Below are 12,067 nucleotides of genomic sequence, written 5' to 3'. Positions count from 1 at the left end.
GAAGATGAAGATGAAGATGAAGTTTTTTCACCGCCTTGTGCGGCCTTCAATAGTGCAATTTCCCACCACACCCAATGGTTGTCTCATAAAGCAAAGTGTTTCTTGGTTTGGCCAAGGGTAGGTGTCCCACTAGAAACACATCATAGAAGTTGTCGCGAAGCTCCAAGTCGTAACACAGAGCGATTCCACTCAGAAATATTCCGCCATGAAACCCCTTGTCACGGATCAACCACTTGGTTAATCTCATTCTCCAAATATCAAGGCAAATTAACCCGCCCAACTTGATTGCAGCCCAACACAATATCGCGTAAGTGCAATTCTGTATAGAACGAGATGCACGCATAATCGACGATAATCTGTTTAAAGAGATGGTAGGAACGGCGGGAAGGGTATATCACATTGTTGTTATGATTATTACTCATTTTATCACGATCCTAGTGAAGCAAATGAGATATTCATAAAATCAAAAGAAATGCCACATGTTGAAACGCGCTGTCGTGGTGATGGTGATCATCGCTGGCGATGACCTCAGCTTCCATGGCATAGGTAGGTAGATAGGATGTCAAGGGCAAAATGTCGGCATTGGCTGAGCGCGCCAAAGTCACAGTGATCGGATAATTTCTGGGGTTGTCCCCGAAGAGACTGGACGGGACCGGGAGTCGGTGGTCATTGATTGATTGATTGATCTCCACTACTGTGCTCTGCCTCTCAGGCTCTGTACCCATGCAAGCCATGGGCCATCAGCAAGCGCCCCACTTGCCCCGTTGAAATGTTTAACAAAAAGGCAAGTGCAACTGAGCCCTAGAGAGATCACGTGGCTTCCGTCGTCGATCGAGTTGTTCGCACAAAAAATTTGGCGCCAGCAGCCTGCCTCTCTGAACAAACACCAAGCGGCCCAAGCCAGGTAAATATCCCCCCTCCCTTACCTCTTCGCCCACGATCGTCTTTACTAACCTGCAGCTCAACAGAACTCCTATTCACGATGGGTAGAGTCATTCGCAACCAGCGTAAGGGTCGTGGATCCATCTTCAGTCAGTACCGAACGAGCCTTTCCGCGATATCGAAACCATCAAAATACTGACGCCTAGGATAGCGGCCAACACGCGCCTGAACAAGGCCCCTGCTAAGTTCAGAAACCTCGATTATGCCGAGCGCCACGGCTACCTTCGAGGTGTCGTCCGCGAGATCGTCCACGATGCTGGCAAGTTCCCCGATTAGGTTCCCGAGAAAATAAGCATTCGACGGAAATTTACAAATTGTGTGCACATGGAGGAACGACAACTAACGATGATTGTCGTACAGGTCGCGGTGCCCCCCTCGCCAAGGTCGTCTTCCGTCACCCCTACCGATTCAAGCAGGTCACCGAGACTTTCATCGCCAACGAAGGCATGTACACCGGCCAATTCATCTACGCCGGAAAGAAGGCTGCCCTGACTGTCGGCAACGTCCTCCCTCTTGGTGAGATGCCCGAGGGTACCGTCGTCTCCAACGTTGAGGAGAAGATCGGTGACCGTGGTTCTCTCGGCCGAACCTCCGGCAACTACATCACCATTGTCGGCCACAACCCTGATGAGGGCAAGACCCGCATCAAGCTTCCCTCTGGTGCCAAGAAGGTCGTCCACTCTGGTGCCCGAGGAATGATTGGTATCGTCGCTGGCGGTGGCCGAACTGACAAGCCTCTCCTGAGTACGTTTCCCTAGAGTATCGAGTGTGAAGGATTGAATTGCTGACCCCCATTCCAGAGGCTTCTCGTGCCAAGCACAAGTTCGCTGTCAAGCGTAACAGCTGGCCCAAGACTCGTGGTGTTGCCATGAACCCCGTCGACCATCCCCACGGTGGTGTACGTATTTCCCGATCAAAATTGATGAAACGCAGAAAAGCTGACACTCGACATAGGGTAACCACCAACATATTGGTAAGGCTTCTACCATCTCCCGATACGCCGTCCAGGGTCAAAAGGCCGGTCTTATCGCCGCCCGCAGAACGGGTCTTCTCCGTGGTACCCAGAAGACAAAGGAGTAAAGTGGTGGCTGGGTTCATGGTCTCATTGGGATGGTGTTTACTGGCTTGCTTGCATCTATTGAAGGTACTGCCAAGAGCAGATGGCTGGTAGCTCCGAGGGCAAGTACTATGGCATTTGGCGCAAAAAAAATTCTGAAGGCCGTTTCTCTGTGAAAGATGTGAGCGAAGAAGTGAGATACCTCGAATACCGAAAAAAGGCTTCCACAAGAGAAGCATGCTTGGTTAAATAATGTCCTTGTTAAAGCGATTGTGCCGTCCATATGCTGCCCTATCAAGTCATGAGCTATGTTTATCGATATCCATTGATATATCCTGTGTTTCTAATGCTAAGCCAAATACTTTGTGTTGTCATAGTGCCTGGTAGGTTAGTTGGTTGAGGTGGTTGTAAGAACGGCCAACTATAGGGACCTTGGGTAGCTATTAATGAGGTCACCAGATCATGATGATCTAGGAAAGCAGTAACCAGACAATGATCGTATGATGGCAAATATAGTAGACAAACCTCCTGATACCAATTCCAACTCTGACCGAACAAACTCTCTTCATCAAATAGAATGAACCTCTCGTATCAACGACTCGCTGACTTGATAATTACAACTGTCCAACAAGTCCCCGCCTCAACGCGATAATGCTAGCAAGCTCATCATCCTCTCTCAGACTTCCTTCTCTTCTGCCTACCTATCGCACGTGGGCTCGCAGCTTTGCCAGCGTCACTTCCACTCGGCTGCCGACCAAACAGGCCCCGCGTCTGAACCCCACCAAAGTGGTCGACCCCTCCATTCGTCTCAAACTCTTCCCCTCCAAAGCTACACCCTTATTCTTATCTACCTCACCATATCGTGTATACCAGACGAGACAATTAAACACAATGTCTTCCGTTAAAGAATTCTCTCTCTTCTGTCTGGAGAACCCTCTCCTCGGTAAGTTTTGGTTATCTAGGCCTTCAATTGATAGACAGCTTTATTAGGCCCATTGAGATTCAACCCATTATCCGCTTACACCAGCTTTTGCTCCGTATTGATCAATCGCTGACATGTTGCTTCGTTCTTTATAGACATCCAGGCTCAGGGTGACCAAGCCCTTCTGGACAAGTATGGCCTCAAGCCTAACGACGCTATCCTCGCTGAGGAGAAGCACATCCCTCTCTATGAAGATCTCCTAAACAACTACGACGCCAAGCTCATCGCTGGTGGTGCTGCCCAGAACAGTGCTCGAGGCGCCCAGTACATCCTTCCTCCCAACAGCGTCGTCTACGTCGGTGGTGCTGGTGATGACAAGTACTCTGCTATTCTTCACGATGCTGTCAAGGCTGCTGGTCTCCGAGTTGAGTACCGTGTTGATCCCAAGGAGAAGACCGGTCGTTGCGGTGCCATCATTACTGGCCACAACCGAAGCTTGTGCACTGATCTTGGTGCTGCCAACCACTACGATCTTGACCACCTGAAGAAGCCCGAGATCTGGAAGCTTGTTGAGAACGCCGAGGTCTACTACGTTGGTGGCTTCCACTTCACTGGTAAGAAGACCTTACGACAGCACAGATAACTACCGTATCGTTTTATTCTAACGTGTATTAGTCTGCCCTCCTGCCATCATGGAGCTTGCCAAGCAGGCTGCTGAGAACAACAAGCCCTTCGTTCTCTCGCTCTCTGCTCCTTTCATTCCCCAGTTCTTCAAGGACGTTGTCGATGCCAGTGCCCCCTACTGGGACTACATCATTGGTAACGAGACCGAGGCTGCCGCCTACGCCGAGTCCCATGACCTTCCCAGCAAGGAGCCCAAGGATGTCGTTAAGCACCTTGCCAATCTCCCCAAGGAGAACAACAAGAGAAAGCGAGTTGCCATCGTCACTCAAGGTACCGACCCTACTCTGGTTGCTATCCAGGGTGAGGACGAGATTAAGGAGTTCCCTGTCCACGCCATTGAGAAGGAGAAGATCAACGATACCAACGGTGCCGGCGATGCTTTTGCCGGTGGTCTCTTGGCTGGTATCCTTCAGGGCAAGCCTCTTGAGACCAGCATTGACATGGGTCAATGGCTCGCTCGTTTGAGCATCCAGGAGCTTGGACCTTCGTAAGTTCACCCATAAGCACGATCATATCTCCCATTGTTTTTCAAGTCATCTTTCCATTCCTCTACCTACATTGCCTATCAAGAGTATTGTCCCATCGAAAAGGACACCAATCTCAACAATTCAACCATTATGCCAACTCTCGGCTAACTCATCTGCAGATACCCCTTCCCCAAGCAAACCTACCAGGCTGCTTAAATTTGTTAACAACTCATCTTGCACATCCTTCTTAAGGGATTGAATGTGGTTCGGCGTTGCTAGGGAAAAGGGAAACGGGAAACGGTTTCAACAACGGCGTTTGCATCCAAGGGAGAGTATTACCCTAACTGAGGGCTCTCAAGCGCACTAAGCAGCATGGTATCCTCCACGATATCGAGTATTTGGCAAGCATATTATCTGAATGAACATAAAAATGAATGACTTTTTGCTTGAGAACCCAAGATCTTGCACCGATAAACGGCGTCCAAACCAGCACACTTCTTGTATACCTGGAGAGATTAAACCGAGTTGTGTTACGGTGAGCCGAGCCAGCTGTAGGATCCAAATCCGGTGTAGAGACTCGCGCATTAGAAAACATCAGAGCACGATGATGTGCTTTCTGATCGACCATGCTGCCAATATCTTGAACAGCCACACACAAAACTCCAAAAGGTTGAGCCACAACAAGTAGGGACATGTACTGCTGCCATGCAGCGCGTTGTCAATCTGACAATTGTTCATGCCTGATGCCAATGGCTTATCGGGATAAAATACTCCGAAAGTGGTAACAGTGTGTGACGGACCAAGCAGAATGAGCATGACCGGTCGTAAGGACTGGACAAGTTCGTTCGCTTCAGGAACTCCGGTCTCTACCTGTTGCCGTAGAATGCAGCCTGCAAGATCGCAGCGTCATAGCTGGAAGTTGTCTCGTCCATCTGAAACCGTCGGCCTGACGAGGCTGGCGCCGATTCTTGCGCGCGGTTACGATCGTAACGGCTCATGTCTGCATAGCCTCCATTCGGCATACCGAAACTGGCCCCGTTACTGGGAGTACCCTGGTATAAGCTGCTTGGGTGTGAGAATCCAGACAAAGTAGAGGATGTAGGATAACCGTTTGAGACCTGGCTGTGTCCATGAGATTGTGGGTTTGTGTTGTTGGCAAGACGGTTTGAGTTCTGGCCCCATTGGCTCAACGAAGAGGTTCTAGGGGCGCTGGAACTCCCAAAGGTTTGTAGCAAATTGTTACGATGAGCCTCCTCAGCTGCGGAAGCAACGCGAGGACTTGCCATCGTACCATTGGTCGCCCGATGAATTGGCATAGAAGGGAGCTGAGGCGAAGAGTTGGTATAAGGATCCTCAAACGTGCTGACATTTCGCGACATCTCCCGGGCGGCAACGTTAGGGCTGACAGGGGCATCAAAAGCAGCATTGTAGGCAGAAGCAGAAGCGTCACTGCTTCTGTGAGGCGTGGATGTATGAAGCCAGGCCCAAGGCAGAGGTGCGAACTTGCCTGTGGGCAAAGAGCCGCTAGGGGCTGGCGAAGCATGAAGCATTTCGAACACTTCGTTTGCTGTCGTACTGTGCATTCCGTAAGAGGACTCAGCCGTGGACCGATGATCCGACTGAACCTGCTCGGGAGTAGGTGGCCTAAGGAAAGGCGTGAGCATATTGATAACAGTGTTATCCGCATCATCCGGGGAAAGCTCCTCCTGGGGAAGTTGAGTCTCAGGAGATGCAGCGAAAGACCTTCTCGAAGTTCCGTTGACTGCAGGGTGGCTGTCCACCTGTCGATTTTCAGAGATCTTGCGCTCATGGCTTACCGCCTTGGTCTTGCTCTTGACCTCTTGTGTAGGGGAATTCACAATGGACATAGGTTGAGGAACCGGTTCATTCTGTGTAGACACCGGCTTGTATTCAAAGACAAGGCCGTGCTCAGAGACTTGGTACATTAGCGGGCACGAGACATCTTCTGCCAGGAAATAGGCGCATCGAAGAATGTCCAAAATTCTTGCCAGCGTCTCTTGAAAGGGGCGAAGTCGGTGCTCTTGGGATGGCAGCCTTGGTTTCAAGACCCCGCTCTCTAAATAGTAAGACCGGCATGCCTCAGGTACTTGATCTTCAGCAAGAGGAAGTAGCCCCTGAGTCTCGACGTCTTCAGCAAGAAGATAGGGGCATGATGCCAACGCTTCCTGCGTGTACTTCTCGTTGCATAGTAATGAAAAGACCTTAGAGATAGCTTTCATCATGTCCGGGAGTACAGCACCAAGAGCCTGGCCAGCAGCAAAGATCTCCTGGCGGCGTGCGGCAAGCCACATGCCGTAAACGCGCAGTAAAGGCAGAAGTGACTCGATCACAGGAGACGATTTAGCAGTGGCAGGGTCCTCAGAAGCATGACTCTCTCGCTCAACGATATTGGTGAGCTCTGAACCAAGGGCTGAGCAGAAGGCAAGGATAAACTGCGCATTTATGCGCAGGGTACGATGACAAGTTCTAGATGTTGCCGGTGATTGGGCCTCTGTTTTGCGTTAGAACATTGCGACTAGACAAGATAGCGCAAGAGGAACTTACCAGTGTATTTCTGGGATGCGACATGATAGCTTGACATGTTAATCAGTGTCATCTTGAATAGAACTTCAGAATAGTCGGGGTTCTTGGAGGCCATTTCAAGTCGGTGCAGGACTTCCCTTTCGAGCTCCGCCATGCCAGCCATGTTCTCATTCCTATAGTATGAAGCATGAAGCTTTGTGAACCATGTGACGAATGCATCGCTCGGTACTCTGCTTTGCTTCTTAGGCGGGCTCTTGTCCGGCTGAAACAGGGTCTTGAACTTGGACTCAAGACTCTGCTTTGCGTTAGGATGAGGTTCGGCAGTTGCAGTGCTCCGGTAAAAGTAGTAAACGGTATCTAAATCCTTGCCTTCTTCAAGGCTGATGATACCCATCTGGTGGAAAGGGAAACCGGAATAGGGTTTCAAGTCGTGGGCGAGACTATAGTAGGCCAAGGCGATTCTGTAGCCTGACTTCTTCAGCCCCGATTGGACCTGATAGCGTGCCAGGTCGCCAAGGCATATGAGGGTGAAATGACAAGAGTTTATCACCAATGGGTAGATCTGGTTCGGGACAGGGCTGATGGCGTCACTGGTAGAAGACCCGTCAACCTCAATTCCTTTGGCAATGCGCTTCAGTTCAGGGATATCATATCGAGCAGAGAGTCGCTGCACATATCCCTTGTAGAACTCCTGAGCGACGTGTAGGAAGCCCAGGTACTTATCACCAAACTTGCGTTTCTCCACATTGCGCTTGTCGTTTTTCTGCTTTGGAGTGGCTTGTTTGTCCCCCTTAGACTTGTCCCCGTTGCGCTTCTCGTTGGCCGTCTTATCGGCCTTTTGCTTGTCTGGGTTTTGCGCCAAGTGTCGGAGGCGGCTCAGGGTTCGTCGGTATTCGTTGTTGATACTAGTATGTACTGTCCACATGGTGTGATCGGTACGTTCGGCGACAGCATACTCGAAGTCGAGGTATATGGTTTGAACACAAGCAAGACGGAATCTGGGCAATAGTTGTCAGCTTTCAGGAACACATAACAATATGGCATTCGATCTTCCTTACTTGTCCAAGTACGAGTCAATTGTCTCGAACTGAGAGATGTCGACGCCAGAGTTGCTGTCTTTTGGAAGCTTGTCCATGTGCTTTGTCAAAATCTTTCGTAGTTTGATTGCATTACTAGAGAGTATCAGTTTCCTGTTGTTTACTTGCGTGGTTGTATTGGAAGTTTGCGGCGTTTGCGCAAGCCCTCATCAACAACCACATGTTTTGGCGGGGTATATTTGCACCACACCAGCACCAGCACCAGCAAGACAACGATGATTCTCAACTTACCGCCATGTTTGTCTGGCCTTGACAGAAAGGTCCGCATGTTCGGGAGTTGCGGCCTGGCCGTTCGTGGTCGTGGTCGCGGTCTCTGACTCCATTGTCGCAAAATCGGGGTGTAAATTGGAGTGCGCGAGAGAACGGTCGTAAACGTGAACGGCGTAGACGTGGAGGGCGGACGCAGAGGCAGAGGTACGGGACAAGACGAAAGGTGTCGCGGCACGATTCTAAAGCATCGATATTGAACTATAATGCTTTTCGCTCATGCTTTCTTTTCGGCTCGATCATGGAGAGGGCATCGATCCATAGCTCATTCGTAGGTCGGGCTGTTGGGTTGAGGGTTGGCACCAAACTCGGCTCGCGAAAATGGAATCGTCGGCCGAGAAGACAAACATTGGCGAAGAGGGAGGGGGAGGGGAGGAGGAAAACCGAATAGAAGTGTACAAAATAAATAGAAAGCAAAGAAAGTTAAAAGGACGCAAATAGAATTTCAGCAAGTACAATGCAGGCCTGTCGTTTACTGATTGCGCCGCAGACCGAGCGTATAAGTCGGTAGCATTTGTATGGAAGAAAGTGAATGCAATGGCGAGTGAGAAAAAAAAGTATTGGATCGCTGCCCACGCCTAGGTTGAGATTGAGGTTCAGCTCCCGTCAGTTCAGGCTGGGAACCTGGAGGTCCATACAGTTGGTCTTAGGCTGCCTAACGTCGGGCCCGGGTAGGTTGAGAAGCCCGGGGCTTCCAAGGCACACAGAATTGGATAACCTCCACTGACTGGGTTTACTTCGGCTGCTGAAAATCAGTTGGACCCTGGAAATATCGTGTGCTTGAACGCATCATTATCGGCCACTAGCGAAGAATTTCCACAAACTACTTTTCCTCAATGACTTTATGAGTCCGTCATACAGCTGCAGGGGTTGGTTTGTTAGTCATGGGTGCATAGACTTTATCGATCAAGGTTACTCTTATTGTTGCTAATGTATATATACTCGTTGTGATCTATCTCTTGTAAATTAGTCCAGTACTCTATTGTGATTACATTTCAGTAACAAATAAGGCCGGTCCAAATGATATGGAACCGTCGTAAGTAGCACATTCACTGTAAATTTAAATGGATCTTAGCTTAGGTACCTAGGTAGGTATCCGTAATGCCTCTGTACCCAGCCTGAGATGGGTGGCAGAAAACGCATGGATAGAACCTATTATTCTAGCCTATAGGTAGCCTCCACAAGGCACCAAAAAACAACGATGGAACTGACCTCCATGAACTCTATCTACCTACCTACCTACCTACCTTAGTAGAATTCAGAACCTGAAATGTTCAGCTTTTGTTAAGCAACACTGTATGAATTACTCTGTTTCCAAGTTACTCCGAAAAGATTCTGTTTAGTTAGGTAGTCCACGGTTCTCTCCTAATCATGGTCATCTTCATATCCATAACTTCTTGATGAAGTTTAGGGTATATAGCTCGTCAAGTAAACCAAAAGCTTCTACTCTTTCGGATGTTTCAGTGAGGAAAAGAAGCACAAATAGAACTGAAAAGAATATCTGAAGATGTTAGCTTGGGTCAAGGGTAGGCATTACAGTATTGTCTACTAACAATGACGTTGGCATAAGAGATAGAATAGCTTGATCTCTTCACAACTTTCTGATGAGGTTACTGAATTGTTTATTTCTGTACTCCAGCCAAGGGAAGAGGCCAGGACCTGTTGTGAATGGATAGATAATGTTACCTCGTTAAGTAAAATGTGCCAGGTCTAGGTTTGTCCAACTCATAGGTTATCCCGTCTATCCATGTTTCCATATGCCCCTCACCCGGGCCGTCAATCACCTTGTGCTTTAGCGCCTTACAAAACACCCCCACCATTACATTGGCTGAGCTTCCAGCTTCAGGCATCGAGTGAGAGTTCTCAAAGATCCATATCAACATCACAGCTTTTTGTCAACGAGTATTTCATGGTCTTCGCTCGCGCCTAGCTTCCTGACGTATACGGTTGCCAACTACAGAACCGAAGTATCGATCCTTTCAGCAATTTGACGACAAAGACATCAGCCGGCCGACCCTGCACACACCGCTTCGGACCCATCCTGTCAAGCATTTGCTTTCAAGTAATTCTACCATTCCAATCAAGCTCACAGCAGAGAATGAAGCGCTCACGAGAGATCGAGGAAGAGCTAGATTCCAATTCCGAATGCACACAAGCGGAACCGTCCCTAAGACCAGTATATAAGGTTACCCAACTCGACTCCGCCATCGACGACGACGAAGAGGATACAGTAGCTATGAGATGCAACTTGCCTCCCCACGGGGAGCCTCTATCCTTCAGATCATACGATGAATACGAGGTGCACTACAACAAGTCTCATACTAACCGGTGCCTCGAATGCCGCAAGAACTTCCCCAGCGAACATCTCCTCAATGTTCATATCGAGGAATACCATGACCCCCTAGTATCCGTTAAGAGGGAGCAGGGCCAGCATACTGTAAGTTACACATCTAGCCAGAAACTTGCATGGATCAAGATGAAAGACTAGCTGACTGGTATATCGCAGTACTCATGTTTTGTTGAAGGGTGTGAACGCAAGTGCATGACACATCAGAAGCGGCGTATGCATCTCATTGATAAGCATATGTACCCCAAGAATTTCTTCTTCGCAGTCACCAAAGACGGCATTGATGGCAGGCGGTCTCTGTTGAACGACGGCAGCCACCATCGCCGTCGGTCTTCAACCAACTCCCAAGCTATCAAGAGCTCTCGACGACGAGCTAGTCTCAAGGAAGGAGAGAGTACCTCTCCCCAGCAGGAACCCAAGTCACCACAACAACAGTCACCGAGATCGCCCAAATCACCGACATTGCAGAAGACGGAAGCAAAGAAGGGCAGCAACAAGCCTACAGACACTGAGATGGCAGACCTCACAGGTGCGATGTCATCGCTTTCCTTTGTCCCACCAAGCGTCCGCTTTGGACGAGGAAGAGCTGGCTTTTCCAAGACATAGAATGGGGACGGAGCTCCAAGCTGGATAGGAGTATCAGCACGATGTTATGAATATATGACGCGGTCAATGAAAGGATTTTCTACCTCATTCTGTCGACATGTGTCGCTTGTTTCCCTGAATCGTAATATTGTGTGTTGATGTTTATTATGCGCCAGACGCCATCTCTTCCGTTCCACTTCTGGAACAACTTTCCACCATCGATGGTTCTCAAAACTTGACCGTACCGCATCTAATCAGTTGATGCGCAGCCTCTGCATCCGCAGCTGACGCACTCGATGTCTTGATCGCCCTTCATCTCAGATCTCGGCACGCGACAGATGCATGTGCTATTGAAGTTTGTCTCCTTTGTCTGGATGCAGCGCAGACAGCAAAGCTAGGCAATGTCAGTATACAAATGCAAGATGGACAATGACTGGGGGTACACACCTTTTCGTAGCCTTGTTTCTTCCACTTCGCGATCAGCATGGCGTCGGCGTACCCGTTCTTTAGCAGCCAGTCGTATAGTTTCTTGCTGATTGCCTCCTTCTCGTAGTATAGCTCGTAAACGTATCGACTGCGCTGATGCGAGATCTGGAAGATTTCCCATTGTGCTTGGTGCCTAGGTCCTGACGGCGGTGGCTTGTTTTGCGCGTCCTTCATCTTGTTGGAGAAGATGAGCAAGTCATTCTCAATATCCTCGAAGCCATCAGGCGGTGGCTTGCGCTTCGATGAATGTCGTATCGCGGGCATCTCGTGTCTTCGTTGTGTTTTTAGATATTAAATGTTGTCGTGGTGTGAATCTTCCGATTATAATCAACAATGGTGATGGTTCAATAACGAAGAGTTCTGGGTGTGACAGAAAAGTACAGCAGCTAACTTATGAGTTAGTTCTGAACGCATAGATGACTAAATAACGTCCTCACATCAGCGCCACTTCAGCCCAGTGTCCGTTCCATTATTTTCTGCACTGAGTCATTGGCTCCTCTTATCTGCTCCCTGTAACTTAAGTGGGGTCATAAGCTCCCGTTTCTTCAGGCTTTAGCTTCATGCAACGAACGTTGATCTTGAAATGGAAACCAGCGATTCTGCTCTCTTGCTTCAAGAATAATAAAACACAACCGAAAAATATAAATTTAAAAAAAAAAAAAAAAAAAA

At 49.0% G+C, this 12,067-nt stretch overlaps 5 protein-coding genes across 5 annotated transcripts; 3 read left to right on the top strand and 2 right to left on the bottom strand.

Moving 5' to 3' along the window:
* Positions 1–982: 982 nt before the first annotated feature.
* Positions 983–2,022, top strand: FIESC28_11764 (uncharacterized protein; the record flags this gene model as incomplete). Its single annotated transcript, XM_031165876.1, has 4 exons — positions 983–1,031; positions 1,303–1,686; positions 1,743–1,840; positions 1,897–2,022. 4 exons carry the CDS (start codon positions 983–985, stop codon positions 2,020–2,022), a joined length of 657 nt encoding a protein of 218 aa, XP_031010069.1.
* Positions 2,023–2,890: 868 nt separating this feature from the next.
* Positions 2,891–4,288, top strand: FIESC28_11763 (uncharacterized protein; the record flags this gene model as incomplete). Its single annotated transcript, XM_031165875.1, has 4 exons — positions 2,891–2,942; positions 3,077–3,535; positions 3,597–4,092; positions 4,252–4,288. The coding sequence occupies 4 exons, from the start codon at positions 2,891–2,893 to the stop codon at positions 4,286–4,288; spliced, it is 1,044 nt and encodes a 347-aa protein (XP_031010068.1).
* A 650-nt stretch (positions 4,289–4,938) lies between these two features.
* FIESC28_11762 (uncharacterized protein) lies at positions 4,939–8,036 on the bottom strand (the record flags this gene model as incomplete). Its single annotated transcript, XM_031165874.1, has 4 exons — positions 4,939–6,584; positions 6,638–7,614; positions 7,675–7,788; positions 7,945–8,036. The coding sequence occupies 4 exons, from the start codon at positions 8,034–8,036 to the stop codon at positions 4,939–4,941; spliced, it is 2,829 nt and encodes a 942-aa protein (XP_031010067.1).
* Positions 8,037–10,078: 2,042 nt separating this feature from the next.
* Positions 10,079–10,933, top strand: FIESC28_11761 (uncharacterized protein; the record flags this gene model as incomplete). Its single annotated transcript, XM_031165873.1, has 2 exons — positions 10,079–10,417; positions 10,487–10,933. 2 exons carry the CDS (start codon positions 10,079–10,081, stop codon positions 10,931–10,933), a joined length of 786 nt encoding a protein of 261 aa, XP_031010066.1.
* A 229-nt stretch (positions 10,934–11,162) lies between these two features.
* FIESC28_11760 (uncharacterized protein) lies at positions 11,163–11,662 on the bottom strand (the record flags this gene model as incomplete). The annotated part of the gene is made up of 2 exons (XM_031165872.1): positions 11,163–11,306; positions 11,360–11,662. The coding sequence occupies 2 exons, from the start codon at positions 11,660–11,662 to the stop codon at positions 11,163–11,165; spliced, it is 447 nt and encodes a 148-aa protein (XP_031010065.1).
* Positions 11,663–12,067: the final 405 nt, after the last annotated feature.

This window comes from Fusarium coffeatum (genome assembly GCF_003316985.1).
Source record: "Fusarium coffeatum strain FIESC_28 chromosome Unknown BRIP53273_contig_497, whole genome shotgun sequence".
NCBI lineage: Eukaryota > Fungi > Ascomycota > Sordariomycetes > Hypocreales > Nectriaceae > Fusarium > Fusarium coffeatum.
Note: the sequence above shows the minus strand (reverse complement) of the source record. Positions and strands in the feature narration are given on the sequence as shown.